The sequence below is a fragment of the Marmota monax genome, unplaced genomic scaffold (assembly GCF_021218885.2).
Source record: "Marmota monax isolate L192 unplaced genomic scaffold, Marmota_monax_Labrador192_F-V1.1 WCK01_AAM20220418_F8-fsc00008, whole genome shotgun sequence".
NCBI lineage: Eukaryota > Metazoa > Chordata > Mammalia > Rodentia > Sciuridae > Marmota > Marmota monax.
The window spans coordinates 15,992,763-16,008,535 of NW_026694432.1; the positions used below are offsets into that span (position 1 = coordinate 15,992,763).

A 15,773-nucleotide genomic window follows, 5' to 3' on the forward strand; every position below is an offset into this window, starting at 1 on the left:
TATCTGGAAGCCCAGGGCTCCCACAAGCAAGCCCTGATATCACACACATCTGGTCACAAGTCTCCCCCAAGGAAGAGGAAGAGACATTGGGGGGCGAGAGATAGGACCTTCTCTCAGCTGTGAAACCTACCAAAGCCTAAGGCCCTCCAGGTCTAGAAGCAGGGTGAAAGATGGAAAAAATTCCAAAGAGACTGACTTTACCAGTCCCTTTCCTCAGCCTTCCCATCTGCAAGATGGGAACATGAACTCAACTAGGAGAAAGGCCCTGTGGGTAAACCTCTAGTACAATGCACAGGAATTGTGATATCAGGGTGACTCTCCTTGGGTTCCCAATTCATATCCTCCACCATTTCCCCAACCTGCCTAGGACCAAGTTCCCAGCTGACATGGGGCGGGGGGAGCTGGGTTGGACTCCTGAGAACCACGGCCAAACAACCCTAGCAGGTCACAGTGTCTTTCTAGCAGAGGGGAAGTACTCTCGCCTCATCCACCCTGACCCTTCTTTCCCCTCCCAGAGCACTGGATCAGGGGAGGAGTCAACCCTTCCTAGGATCTTGGTTTATTTCCCCTCCCACCAGTTCCCTGTCTAAGCCCTTGAAGGCTTCAGTGGTTTTAGACTCCAGTTCTCTCCCACTGTGCTTGACACTTGGGTGCTCCTCAGGGCTCAAATGCCCCGGGTCTCAGGCTTTCTTTGCCCAGAGGATCTATAGGCTGAGAAATCACAACATGAAATCATCTATCCCTAAACTGGTTAGAGGCACAGGCTTTATAATATGACAAACTTGGATTTGAATCACAGTTCTGCCATCTCCTTGCTGTGTGTCCTTGGGCAAGTAACTTTACTTCCCTGCGCTCTAGCTTCCTCATCTGTAAAATGAGGAGAATAATAGCTTTTCACTTGTTAAACTATTTGAAGACAAATGAATTAATGAAAAGGGTTAGCATGGAGCCTTTTATTTTTATTGGGGGGGAGTCACTATTGAGGATTGAACCTAGGGGTGCTCTAACACTCCAGCCCTCACTCCCCCCCCCCTTTTTTTTTAATTTTGAGATAGGGTCTCATTAAATTGCTCAGTCAAGACTCAATTTTGTATTCCCCCGCCTCAGCCTCCTGAACAGCTGGGACTACAGGAATGTGCCACTGCGTCAAGCCAAGCTACCCAGGGCCTTATTTTTATCTCTGCAGTAACAACTCTGCTACCACCCCCAGCCAAGCAATCTTGAGTACAGAGCCTTCACAGCCCCCTCTGGTCTTTACTCCCAACATCTGATTAACCCCAAATCCTGAAAAATTCTGCGGCATCCTCCAAAGTGTCTCTGCAGCTGCCCCTCTTCTCTGCTCCCATAGCCCTCCACCCCAGGCCCCAGATCAGCCCTTTCTTCATCACCTCTCCCTTGGATTACTGCAAGAGGCTCTGAGCTTCCACGCCCACCCCAGGATAGCCTGCCTGCACCTGCCCCCGCCCTGGAGCCATCTTCCTAACACACCACTTTTGTAGGCTCCACCCTTGCTCAAACACCTTCACTGGCTCCCTATGGCTGTACACTACAGCCCTCTCTAGCTGCCTGACACGTCTCTCTCCTCCACTCACAGACTAATCAAATGAATAAGTAATCAAGCTCCAGTCCTATGGGCTTATGGCAGCAGAATCTGAAGCTAGGGAAGCCTTAGAATCCTCAACACATGTAAAACCAAAGGGACTGAAGTTTACATTAACAGTGGAGACTCTTCTCCTCCCAGGACAAGGAATATGCCTCAACTACTTTCCTCTCCAATCTCCATACTCAGTCCCAATTCCCTGACTTTTCTCCAGACCATACCCTGCAGCTTCAAGGAATCCCCCATGTTCTCTCCTTCAATCAACAATACAGGACTAATCCCAATCCTGCAGTTACTTAAAAACCAGATTAAGATCACGAAATCAGTTTTGTAAACTGATCCCAACCCAGCAACTTTTAAAATATAGCCTGGAATATTCATTCCCCAGCTCCTACCCTTCTATGTTGCCTTGACAATGCTTTCTAGTTTTTTTAGGAACACATGAAAACCAAGTTGACCCCTGAGTTGCAGCAGGGGCTGGAGGTGCACAAGGGTGGCTGGAAATTCCTGGTTTCTTCCTCAAGGGCAGCAGGTAGAAGACTGCAAACACACCTTCTTTTTCTCTCTCTCTCCCCCTTGACAAATGGTCACAAGTCTGGCCCACAACTGATTCTCAGAAAATCATCAGATCAGAGCAGCCATCACAGCACAGATGAAAAGCCCAGCCCCAGCTCTGCCAGCTCAGTGCAGATTCAGGAAGCAGAGACAGGTGGGCACAGCCAGGACTTTGGGGTTGCCAGGGAAGGGAACTCCTGCAGCCTATCAACACCCACCTTCTGAGGACTCTTCAGAGAGCCTACCTCAACTTAATTAACCCTTTTCCTGTTAGTTTGGTCATCATTCCTTGTGCTCAAATCACCTTATACAAATGACCTTGAACAAGACCCTCTTTTCTAGACTCGGTCTCTTCATCCATGAAATGGCTAGTCATAACTACAAGAGACCCACAAAGTCATCTATGCTAAGGCTCCCTAATTTCAGGAACAGAGGAGTCAGGAAAGTCCAGAAAGGTGAAAGGAATCTGTCCAAGGTCATCAGACCCTATGCCAGAGCCACACTGAGAGCAGGCTCTTTCCATTGCCCCCTATGTCCAGGGCTGATGGAGGGGTGAGATCATCAGGCTCAGTTGCTGGACCTCTAGGAATGTGGGCCAGCCTGGGAATATGTGGGTGGATTCTCCCACGACATCAAGGGTCCCTTCACTCTACCTCCTCTCAGAATCTCTCCCCCTCAGACCAGCAGGTACCTCTATGTAACCTGCCTCTGTTAAAGCTCATATCTTGAAGGGGTAAGGTTTTGGATCCCCCACTTTGCCCTTCCCCCATCTCTGGATTCACAAGATGAGAAAACAAGCACCCTGTATGGCCCCTCCTCCAGGACCCTTTGGGATTCTCAGGAATACCCCGAATTGTTCTTTGTTGGAAAACAAGAATGCCATCTCCCATTTAGGGGTTGGAAGCCTTCCCCATTACCTATCCCCCACCCCTGGAGGTTGGAATGTGACCCGCGGAGGGATCCCGCAGCACGCTGGACGAAGAGGACTGCTGCGTTCCAGCTCAGTGGCTGCATTGAAAGGGGGGAGATGCGGCGGCGACCTCGGGGACTGCGGGAGTTGGGGGACGGGGAGAGGCCGCGGTGACGCGGTGGGGGTAGGGAGGGAGCCAAGAGAACCAGTCCGACTCCCGATTGCGCCAGATGGAGGCGGTCCCGAGCCTCCAGCCCCTGGTTTCCTGCTTCGCCCCTCCACCTTTGTCTCCCAACCCTCCTGCAAACTTTCAGCCTGTTGGGGGCTAAGGTCTGCGGGACAAGTGTGTAGTGCCCTAGGGTCTGCCTGTGAGCCCGAGGGAGTCTGGTCGGTTGTGCAACTGTGAATCTGCGTGACGCTGGGCAACTGTACCTACATGACTGATTTATGTGCCCATGTGTCTCAATCTGCGCGTGGGTGTAGTTCGTGTGGCCATGTAAACCGTATGCATAGGTATATGTACCTGTGTCTCAAGATCTGTCTCCTAAAGCGCGGGTGGGTGTGTGATTGTTTTTCGTCCCTGCATGCCCATACATCTGAGTGTGTGTGTGCGACCATGAAAAATGTGAACACGTACGTGTGCCCGCCGGTAGGTATCACTGTATACATGTCTCCGAGTACATGTAAGGGGTGGGGTCTGCGCGGGGGTTCCCGGCCCCCCACTCAAGCTCACCAGGCCCCAGGAGGGGGCAGCAGCGGTGGCGACTGCTGCAGCAAAGACCCTCCTCCCCGCCAGCCCCGCCCCCACCCCTACCTGCGGGCCGCTTAGCCGACCTCCCGAACCGCCAGAAGCTGCGGTCCCGGGGGCCGCTGGGGGCCTTCCTCTTGTGGTGCGAGTTACCCATGGCGGGCGCGGGAGCCGGCGCGGGAACCCGAGCGCGGCCCAGCCAGCCCGGCGGCCGGGCCCGCAGCCCCGGGAGGGAGGCAGCGAGACGCGCGGGCTGCCACTCGGGCGCCCCCAGCCCCAGCTCAGCCACGCCCCCGAGCTCTGCGGCCAATGGCCAGGACGGGGGCGGGCCTGCAGGAGGGGCGGGGCCTGGCGCGCGTCCCGTCAGCTCCGCCTCTCCCGGTACCTGGGAGACCTGCTGATCCGCCCCGCCCTGAACGCTCCGGGAAAGAATCGGCAGGTCCAGTTGGGGCAGGTGGATAGCCAGCTCTCCCAACCCGAGGGCCGCCTCTTTGGGGACTGCACTGGAGCTGGGAGAACTAGCAGGCGGGGTCCGGAGCCCTTCTGCTACTAAGGCCCACCAGCCACCAACCCGTGAGTGTTGCATGCATGAGTGTACAAATATATCCAATTGTGTCTCAGTGGTTGTATTCAAAATAATAGCAGCATCCTTTTAATGTTCACTGTGTGCCAGGCACTGTTACCTACTTGTATGCACTACTTTTATGTCATCCAAAAACCAATTCCGTAAGGTGGATACTTTTTTCATATCCATTTTACTGGTGGGGAAACTGAGGCTCCTTGAAGTCATTAAGCTACAAGGCCAGAATTCAAACCCAGACTGACTCCAATGCCCACTGCTCCAGGCTGTCACCTCTCACCTCATCTATGGAGGAGAGCAGTAATGACATTTTTGTGTAATTGTGTGCTTGAATGTGATGTGGCCATACATCTGTGTCCCTGAACATGAGGGTACATCTCTAATCATCTATGAATATATTCATGTAATGGAGCCTTTTTTCATGTCTTACATATGTGACTATCTCATGGTGGCTGCAGATGACTGACTTTTGTGTATTTAAGTAACAGTCTGCCTGTGTGTGTATGTTATAAATGTGTTTGTTTATAAGACTATGCTTTTGTATATCAGTATGACTGTGCCATTGTGTTTGTTATGTGTATGCCCAGATATACAGTTGGTTTGTTTGTGTAACACAGCTTACAGGTAAACATGAGTGAAATCACCTGTCTCTGCATGCATCTGTGGAGCTGTGTGCCCCTCATTCATCTCCCTTTACACAGTCTGTTTTTCAAAACCCAGACAAAGCCTTACCTCTTCTAAAAGCCTTCGAGGCTACCTAAGGCTCCCACCTGTCTTCACAAGTGCCCTTCTGCTGGGGAACCTATTTAAGGCCTCACAGCCTAGTCAGAGACTCTCCTTTTCCATCACTATGCTCAGTCTCTCTAACTAGGGGCAGCCTGGTATAACAGAGAGAATGCTGGACTGAGTTCTAGCCCCTATATGGTTCTAGTCCCTACATGGTTCATACTTTCTGCCAGTTGGGCAAGCCCCTCCATTATACCATGCTGCCTCTTATGCCCAGGGGCTCCATAATACCCTGTTCCCTCCCTGCAAAATGGAAGAGTCAAAGTTGACCCCAACTCTCCTGAGGCCTCTTGCTAAAAGTCTGAGGTTGACAACAGTGCAGTCCCTCAAGGACTGGCATTTAATTATCCATAGAAAATACCATACACAGGGTACCATGGTGTGTGCACTTGTCTCTTCAACTTCCATAGAAAAAAGGGGTTCCATAAGCTGGGGTTGTGGCTCAGCGGTAGAGCGCTTGCCTAGCATGTGCAAGGCCCTGGGTTCGATCCTCAGCACCACATAAAAATAAACAAACAAAATAAAGGTATTGTGTCCAACTACAACTAAAAAAAAATATTTTTTAAAAGGGGTTCCAGTATCAAAGATGGGGGAGACTTTACAGATCTGTTAGGTCAAATATCTTTGTTTATAGATAGGGAAACTGAGGCACTTAAAGGAACAGGTGGTATGGGAGAACAGAGGAAACACCCAAGGGCAAAGTACAAATCCCTTTGCATGAATTGAGTGAGAACAGGTAAGCAAAGAGCCTTGAAAGCTATTTAGAATGTAGTAGGTGTGTTGGCCACCAGAGGCCTTACAGGAGCTTGCCCCTACCCACCAACTCTGCCTCATCACTAACCATACTGTCCTCATTCTCAGAACTCCAACTACACAAAACTGTTTGCCACTCTCTAGGGTACACCTGCTGTCTCCTCTTGTACCTTTGCCTGGAAGATGCCTTTTCATCCTCATGGCCCTGCTTGACACTGCTCCCCGTGCACTCCTCTCCCCTGGCTGCATTCCCTATGCTCCTGCACCCATTAGTGCTGCCCTCTGATGCAGTATTGATCAAACCTCTGTGACACCACCCCAGCCTTTGCCTCAAGACTTCAGTTTATTTTGGTATCTGCCTTTCCAACCAGAAGAGTTTCCTTATAGACAAGGATTAGCTCCCTCCTTAGTGACCAGCACATAGTAGGTATGTCTTGAGAGTTGCCTAGAAGCTGAAAGAAGTGAAATGATAGGAATTGTATACTAGGTATAGAAGCAATAGTGGCACTTGCATAATGGTGGAGGTGGTAAAGATGGCACATAAGTACTTTCACTGCAAAGGCAGTGCCTGCCCCATTTCCTGAAGATGGAGTACTGCCCATGGCCCAGGGCATGGGACAGGCTGTATAGGGAGCCTCTTGATGAGGCTCAGGTGCCTTGTGATCCTCTTGGGATTGGTGGTAATGGTCTAACAGCTTCTCTAGTTTTCTTTCTTTCGTTCGTTTTTTTGGTACTGGGGATTGAACTCAGAGGCACTCTAGCACTAAGCTACGTTGCCAGTCCTTTTTAATGTTTAAGACAGGGTCTCCTAAGTTGCTCAGACTGGCCTTGATCCTCTTGCCTCAGCCTCCCAAGTCACTGAGATTAGACGCCTGAACCACCTCCCACCTCACTACTTAAGCAGTGAGGAGGCCTGACTTGGTCATCTGAAATGACCAAGGGATCATGCACTTTGCCACAAGATTTGGCCTTAAAACCCTGTATAAGCTAAGCTGTCTCTATTGCCCTTCCATACCAAGCAGAGCTGGGGACCCCTGAGTGGCACTGACAGTCCATTGATGAACCAGCCCCTAGGGTCAGTGGAACACAAGGAACACAAAGTAGAGTGAGGATAACAATGCGGGAGATGGACTAAGGTTTCACTCCTTCTATCTGAGGAAACTGCTTCCCACCTAGTTTTTTCCCCAGGTCTACCAAGGAGCTGGAAGTGGCCTGGGGGTCTGCACATAGAAGGTGTGTGTACCCGCTCTCCCCACCCTACCATGTTCACTGGGGCCCAAACAATATACAATGCCTCCTCTCATTAGTTTTCTTCAGCATGTGACAGGCCAAGAGCAGCTGAGAGGGCTTTGAGGGTTTGGAAAGAGGGGATTTCCAAGGGGCAGAGGTAAGGGGAGGCTCTGCCCGGCTGCCTGCTGACAACAGGATGTAGATTTTTCTGGCCATGGGGTTTGGCCACCCCAGTTCAGCAAACCCTGCTGGCAACCCTGCTGTGGAGACTTGGGGAGGGGACAGTGGAGTAGAGCACAGTGAGGGGATTTCCAGAAGAGAGCTGGAGTGCAGAGGAAGAAAACTGAACAAGGCCCCAAGGTATCTGGGGGTGGGGCTGGCCTCCACTTCAGGCTCTTCCCACCCCTGGCAGAGGCACCTCTCTGGGAAGGGCTCTTCTGTTTGAAGTTTGAACAAAGGAGAGAGGAAGCTGAAATCACCTGGCAGCTGTGAGCTCCTGTTTCACCTCTAAGGCTGGACACTGTGACCTTGAGCAAGTCATTCCCTCCTCTGGCCTCAATGACATGAACTTTCAGCATCCAGGATCCACAGATGACCTTACTCTGGAAGCCCATATTAGATCACCCACCTATCGCCCAAAGCCACTTAACTGCCAGGTCCTGTGCTGAGAAGGGGCGAGTGAAGAGCCAACTCCAGCCTTCAGGATATCCAGATAGTGAAGATGGAGATCCCTGTGCCCACAGCACGGCGGACAGCCAGCCAGCCAGCCAGCCCCCCGACCCCACGGGACACTTGCCTGATTCTAGTGCTGCAGGTCTCTGGACTCGAGCTTCCCTTCATCCTTCAACTCTATCTTATATCACTGCTGCAGGGTAGCCATCTCTGTGCTTCCTCTTTGGTCATACTTTTTGACCCTTAAGTACTTGTTCAGTATCTCAAATTGTGAGGTACGTGAGGACTGGGACCTTGTCTCTCTTGTTCATCCCAGAACAGTACTTGACACATAGTGGGCCCTTAGTATTTATGAAATGAATAAGGTTCCCTCTCCTGTCTGGATCTAAGGCAGATACTGTCTTATGGGGCCAGGAGGAGATGGGCAGAATAGCCTCCCTGTCACATTCTTGTTGAGGAACCCCAGACTCTTCTATGGAAGCTACTCTACTATTGGATGTGTTCTATAGCAAAGGTAACCCTGTCCTCATTACACTGATCCAGGCCTCAGGCTAAGATACTGAGATGTCCCTACTCAAGAAGGTGGTGACCACAAAAAACAATACTGCCCAACCCCAAATTTTATTTATTTATTTATTTATTTATTGTGGTACAAGAGATTGAACCTAAGGGCACTGTACCACTGAACTACATTGCAACATCCTCCAGCACCCTGCTTTTTATTATTAATAAAAGATATTATTGGGGTTTTTTTTTAGTTGTAGTTGAATACAGTACCTTTATTTCACTTATTTATTTTTATGTGATCGAACTCAGTGCCTCACGCATGCCAGGTGAGTGCGCTACCACTTGAGCCACATCTCCAGCCCCAAGATATTATTATTAAAACAGGGTCTCATTAAGTTTCCCAGGTTGGCCTCAAACTTGTGGTCCTCCTGCCTCAGCATCCCAAGTTGCTGGATTGCAGGCATGACCTACCAAATCCAGCTCCAACTCCAAATCTCTTTAAGCACCCTGCTCTAGATTCTGAGGGCAGTAATTTCCCTAGTAGTATCACAGACATGAGGATACTGGAGCTGGGCCTCGAGGAATTAGTAGTTCACTGGACAGAGAAGTGAAGGCAAGCTAGACACCATGGTGCACACTTATAATCCCAGCAACTTGGGAGGCAGGATTATGAATTCAAAGCCAACCTTGGCAATTTAGCGAGACCCTGTCTCAAAATAGGTAGAATGCCCCTGAACCCAGTACCACAATAATAAATAAATAGGATAATAGCACATGCAAAGGCACAGAATGTGAAAATACAGAATTTATTGAAAGGTAAACAGATACCATCTGACCTCAGGCAAAGTGCCCCTTACTCAAAGAGACTTTAGATCTTCACTTTGCTTCAGAGTTATATAGGCACTTGTTTTTGCTGGACTCTCCTTACCCACCTTCCTATGACATCCAGGCCACCTCCTGTCTGGCCGGCCAAGACAGGCTCTCCTTTCCCAGATACAGCTCCCACCCCCTTACTCATCTCTATGAGCTTGCTCCTCCAGCTTACTCTCAATCCCAGAGATTCCAAGAACTACAAGGAGTCTCAGAGGCCCTTAAACTCCATCCATGTCAAGATAGGGCCAAGGCATGTCTGGCTGGGAATGGGGTAGGCTTGTCCAAGGTCAAACAGCAGAGCAGAACTCAGACTTAGCTCTTTTCACAATCCCATGTCAAGGACAGTGATCCCCCAGTGAATGGCCAGAGGGAACTTGGGGAGGCTGAAGTAAGTTCATGGGCTTAAGTCTACTGGGCCTGGGGCTGGGGATGTGGCTCAAGTGGTAGCGCGCTCGCCTGGCATGCGTGCGGCCCGGGTTCGATCCTCAGCACCACATACAAACAAAGATGTTGTGTCCGCCGAAAACTAAAAAATAAATATTAAAAAAAATTCTCTCTGTCTCTCACTCTCTCTTTAAAAAAAAAAAAAAAAAAAAAAAAGTCTACTGGGCCTGACAAGGTGGCTCCTGAATTCTCAATATCAGAGCCATCCTCACTCCCACCCCTCAGCCACTGCCCAAGAGGAACACTTGAGAGGGTACACACCCCTTCCCCAAAGCTGGTCCTGTTCAATTCCACAGTCAGAAACTCATCTAATCCTCCCCAGCCCCAGTCCTGGGGATTGAACCAAGGATGCTTTAACCACTGAGCTACATCCCCAGCCATTTTCATTTTTTGAGACAGGGTCTCACTAAGTTGCCCAGGCTAGCCTCAAACTTGGGAACCTCCTGCCCCAGCCTCCCAAGTCACTGGGATCATCTAACATCATATTATTTTGTTTGGGCCATGTGGCCTTTGGAGACAAAAGGACTTGTCATTGTCATGCTGTCACACCACTTCCACAGGGGCAAAGACCTTGCTTGTCTTGTCCTCAGGTAGTCTCATCTCCTTGATCAATGTCTGACAATGCAAAATGAAGAATACTATGTTTTTTCAAATACACAAAGTTGAGTGACCTTGAGCAACTTACTTGCATCCTCTGAGGGTTGCTTAATTCCCAGGTTGTTGTGAGGATAAGGGAAGACTGTTAAGGAAAATGTCTGGCCTCTGTCTGGCATGGAACAGCCTTCCTATTACTTCTCTTCCCCTACAAACTAGCCTTCTTCCACACCCTGCTCACCTCCTCCAGAAAGCCTCCTCTGGATTATCTGCTGGGCCCCAGTCCTGGCACCAGTCCCAGAAACACTTCCTCCCCACACACTTATCTAGTGTCCAGGTGATATTTCTGGAAAATATGGATTCCTGTGTATTTGTTTTTAACTTTTTATTATGTCCAAGTCTTCCAGAAGAATGAAGATAAGACTTCACCTTCTGTATATCCTCCTTAGTAATAACCATCACCAGGGTATCTGAGGTGTAACCAAGTGAGTTATTTTCCAAACATGGACCAGGATGAGCTTAACTAATGCTCAAGTCCTCAGCACCAGAACAGTGGAAAACTGCTACCATCTGGATCATGATCCATAGTTTACAAAACACTTCCATGTCTGTAATCTAACTGGATCCTTGAAACACCCAATAAAGCAGGATTTATTATCCCTACTTTACAAATACGAAAGATGAGGTTTGGAGGGAGGAATAACTTGCCAGTGTCAAGTAGTTGATAGGGACAGCAGAATTGTTCTTGTCAGCTTCAGCAACCACTACTTCAATCGGTTCTTAGAGCTCAGGTGACTAAACTTACACCCCATAAAAGCAAACTTAAACACAAAAATAGCAAACCCTTGCATTTCTACAATGACTTTCATATAATTTTCATATCTTCTCCTGAGATAATCTGGGAAAGATAAAAAGGTCACAGACCCATCAAGGCAATGTCCAGAGGATCACCCCTAGGAGAAAGTCCTCTCTCTTCCCCATGAGACAGTAATGGAATCAGAGTTCACAGAGAAGTTGCTTGTCCAATGTCATCGCTAGGACAATGTCAACATCCTAGTAGCTGAGCCAAAATTTTAAACTCGCATTTGTCTGATTCTGATACCCTCCCACTCTATCAAGTTCCTTCACTTTTCTCTGGGCTGTTTCTCATCTACAGAATGAATTGGAAAAGAAGATCTTTGAGTCTTACTCCTACTCTAGGTTCTTGAGAGAGTCATGCAAATCGTAGCAGTTTTGGAGGCAGATGATTTGGGTTTAAATCTCAGTTTGATCAAATCACTCACTCACTGTCCCTGAGCCTCAGTTTTTCCACCTACAAATGGGATCTCAAGAGATAATGGAGGGACTGGGGATATAGCTCAGTTGGTAGAGTGCTTGTCTTGCATAAACAAGGCCCTGGGTTCAATCCCCAACACCATAAAAAAGAGAGAGAGAGATAATGGATGCCAAGTGCTGTGGCGCACGCCTGTAATCCCAGTGGCTCAGAGGCTGAGGCAGGAAGATCTGGAGTTCAAAGCCAGCCTCAGAAACTCAGGTCCTAAGCAACTCAGTGAGACCCTGTTTCTAAATAACCCAAGGGCTGAGGGTATGCCTCAGTGGTTAACAGCCCCTGGGTTCAATCCCTAGTACCAAAACAAAAAAGGAGAAATAATGGAGAAAGGGCTCCTGACACATCAGAATAATCAATAATTATCAGACAGATTTCCTCTTTTCTAGCTGAGAGTGGTGGTGCACACCTGTAATCCCAGCAACTCAGAATGCTAAGGCAGAAAGATTACAAATTCAAGGCCAGCCTCAGCAACTCGGCAAGGTCCTAAACAATTGTGTAAGACCTGTCTCAAAATAAAAAATAAAAAGGATTGGAGTTGTAGCTCAATGGTTGGTTAAGCACCTGGGGTGGGGTGGGGTGGAAAGGGAGAGGGAAGGAGAGAGAGATGAAGAGAGAGAGAGGAAAGAAGGAAGGAAGGGAGGGAGGGAGGGAGGGAGGGGAAAATGCCCTTGATATCTGACATCCTGGGAGTCTTCATGTGTCCCTGCTTCTCACCTCTCCCAATCAATCTCTATTCTGAACTTTCTCTCTGAAAGAGTTAAGACTTCTTCAGGCTTCCCCTTCCTGGCCAGAGGTGCCAGTAGAGATTAGAGAGATCGGATTTTTTTCTCTTAATAAACAGAAAAGAAGCTGGGCCAGGAAAGTGACAAGGAAACAATTGGAATAATAGGAGGCTGGAGCAAAGGGAAAGGGACTTCCCTCAGCCATACCTGGGGCCGCCTCCAGACCTGGGGAAACAACAGCTAAGGGCAAAGGGTGTGGTCCCTGCACGTGGACTCAGTCAGGCTGACCGGCTGCCCAGAAAGCCCAGAGCCACCTGATACCAAACACAAGGCAGAGGGAGGCTGGCCATTGACCCAATGACCCCCAAACTCAGACTCAGCATTTCCAGCCCCCTTCCTCCAGCCTAGCCTCCTAGTCCACTGTCCTGTGTATACCACTAGTGCACTAACCATCTGCCTGCCAGTCCCAACCATCTGAACACAATCCATGCAGCTGCAATTCTGACCCCTGTCCTTTTAAGTGAAATGGAGATGACTTCATGCTGAATCCCAGTGAGGCAACACTGGGATAGACCCCCTCCTGTTAGGGCTGCAGAGGAAACATCCATCAGTCACCCAAACCTTCCCTCAGGGCTTGGCCCAGCCATCCCAGCCCCAGTGCCCTGGCTTCTATTTGTGGTTGGGCCGCAGGGGAGCAGGGCCCTTATCCAAAAGGAAGATCAGGCCGGATGCAATCACACAAGAGGCTTTCCACCCTCTTCCTGACCCCTAAAGTGTTCCTTCTAATTCTCCTCCAAAGGAGGTAGTTAAAGGACATTGGGAGGGTACACAGAAGAATGGAATGGGCCCATACACCCCGCCATTTCCTCACCCCAGCACTAAAGCAAGAGTATAGGAAAGGTAGACTTTCAAGGATGACAAGCCCCAAGGGAGCCCCACCCTCTTGCACAGACTGAAATACTCCCCCTCAAATGGAAGACAGAACTGGGGAAACGAGGAAAGAACAAGTAAAGGCCAAAAATAAAGTGACCCTAGCAGGGACGGGCCAGGTCAGTTTCCCCTCCTCTCTGCTGCCCATTCATAAGTCCCGAGGGGGAGCCCAGGGGCTCAAACACAGAAAGATTGGGAAATAGCTTTTGTATTTTAAGCACACACCCCAGACCGGGTACACCTCTCAGGTACAGCCTGAGTTTGGGCCTCAGTTTCCCTGATATGGAAGCTCACTTTCAACACTAGCAAGTCGCTACCTGGGCTGGGGGAAGGAGTGATGGGGAGGGGCCGCAGGTTCCCAGATGGTGAGCTCACCACCCCGGGAGGTGGATGTTTGCGGTTTGGCCCAGGTAAGGGTGGGAAGGGGGAGGGTGCGCGGGAGAAAAAAGCTAAGACTGTTAGCAACCTAAGGCACGCTATGCTCCAAGCTGGGTCCCACGGGTTTAGAAATCCAGATCCACCTGGCGGGCAGACACTCTCCTTTAGCTTATAGCCAACCTTCCAGACCCAGAGGGACCCCCGCCTGAGACCCAAGGCCACCTGCCTCTCCCGCTGGCTTGAGGCCAAAGTCAAGTCTCTGACCCCCTGACTCAGCAGAGGACAGAACCTGGGTGAGCCTGCGGGAGGGGGAATTGCCTCTCCGCCCGGAGCCGGGCTGCCAGCACTTCCTGCTTAAATCAGGGGATCCCTGCCCCAGTCGCTGATGGTGGTGGGGACCGGGGTTCCTCTCCCCTCAGAGGGGGCAGTTCGAGTGGAGAGCGGCGCAGAACGGGGGCAGTGGCCTGAGCTTTGGACTCTCCACTCCCCCAGCACCAATGTCTAGGCGGTCACCCCCTCCAATACACAGCGGACCCCAGCAGAGCCACCCGGCCGCACGCTCCGCGCCTCCCGGTGCTCAGCCCAGGTGCCCGGCCGCCTTACCTCGGCCTTTGCCCTTGGCCCTCTTGGCCTTGTCGTCCGCCTTCTTGGCCCGAGAGACTGCCGGCTCGGCGCCCTCCGCCCCCGCCGCCTTCTTCTTGCGCCGCTTGCCCCGCAGCCAGCTGAAGGCGCGGCGGAGGCCGGAGCGGGACTTCTTCCTGCGCGGGGGGCCGCCCGGGCCCCCTGGCTCCTCGGCCGCAGGTGCGGCTGGGGGCGCGCGGGCCGCCATGGCGCGGGTGGCGGACCTGGCGGGGGTCAGGCCCCCTGCGGCGCTGCGCCCATGCGCGGGGGCGGCGGCCGGGGAGACGCGCCCGGAGAAAAGTTTGGGCGGCGGAGGCGAGCGAGCGCGGCGGGAGCGGGCGGCGCGGGAGGGGCCGGCCGGCGGCGGGCGGGGCGCGGAGCGGCCGGGAGGGAAGAGCCGAGGAGGGAGCGGCCGCGGGGCGGGAGCGGCTGCCGGCTGCCCCTCCCCGCCACCGCGGGGCCCGGGAGGGTGAGGTCCGGTCCCGTGAGGAGGTGGTCCCCAGAGCCCCGAGTGCTGCGCTCCGCCGGGGTCCGGGAGGGCGGGGTCGCGGGGCGGGTCCCAGAGGGGGCGGAACTGAGGGTCTGTCCCGGAGGCGGCCCGAAGGGTGCTGGGTTCCGAAGAGGGTGGTGCGGACCTGCGGATGAGGGGGAAGGGCTCAGGGAACTGGAAGCGAAATGCGGGGGTTGGACCCAGGAGAGCCTGGAATCCCGAGTTTGGTTCGGAAGAGATGGGCACCCAGGAGATTTCCCTTTCTCCCTCACCACACCTTCCCCCAGGCTCCAACAATCCTCAGTCTTCTGGGTTCCAATTTCACTCTTGGGTGGCTAGGATGAGGATGGTACTTCCTCAGTTTACCCTTCCTCTGGGCTTTGATTTCCCAGGACACCAGCGCCTGGGTTACGATTTCCCACTGAAATGCTCAGCACTGATTAATTAAGGTGGATCTTGGGACAGGTGAGAATTGTGACTGGAGAAGCTGGTGGGAAAGAAAAGCCTTTAAGAATCATGAAAATGCTGTGCTCATTTCCTCCAGGCCTCTGGCTCTCTAGTCTAGCTGACCAAGCCCTTTTTTGTCCACCGATTCCACAAATGAGCTCTGCAGGAAGCAGAGTGTTACCCTTTAGTACAGAAGGGAAATTGAGGCCAGGAAGAGACAGTGATTGCCCAAAAACTCAGAGGTGGTCAGCCTAAGAGGTGCATAGGGCTAGCTATAGGTTTGGCACCCTAGGACCCCTTCCCTGAGCTCTCAGAAGGACTTTATGATCACTCCACGATTAGAGTTTGTCTGCATCACCAACTTGACCATAGTCACACATAGTTCTCCTGGTGCTGGTCTCCATGAGGGCAGGAGCCTCTTGGCTGTAGACATTGTAGAATGATTAGCAGGCAAACCATGACTTCTGTAACCTGTGTTAGCCCCTGAGTGTTCCTTGAGGCTCCACACTGCTGAACCTAGGCCATCACTGATACTCTTTTCACCTGGGAGCCTGGGGCAAAACACTGACTATCCTCGATGGGCCCCAGTTTCCTGTTAACACC

At 51.4% G+C, this 15,773-nt stretch overlaps 1 protein-coding gene across 2 annotated transcripts in view; it reads right to left on the bottom strand.

The window, feature by feature from the left end:
- Positions 1-14,511, bottom strand: part of Kiaa1522 (KIAA1522 ortholog) — a 29,673-nt gene extending 15,162 nt beyond the window's left edge. Inside the window, exon 1 of one of the 2 annotated variants that reach the window (XM_046468597.2) lies at positions 14,216-14,511. In XM_046468597.2, coding sequence (XP_046324553.1) covers positions 14,216-14,441 — 226 coding nt within the window. In that variant the 5' untranslated portion in view covers positions 14,442-14,511. Of the gene's footprint in view, positions 1-3,879; positions 4,059-14,215 lie in introns of those variants that run through there. The other variant, XM_046468599.2, reaches the window with a different exon arrangement.
- Between the last annotated feature and the right edge of the window lie 1,262 nt (positions 14,512-15,773).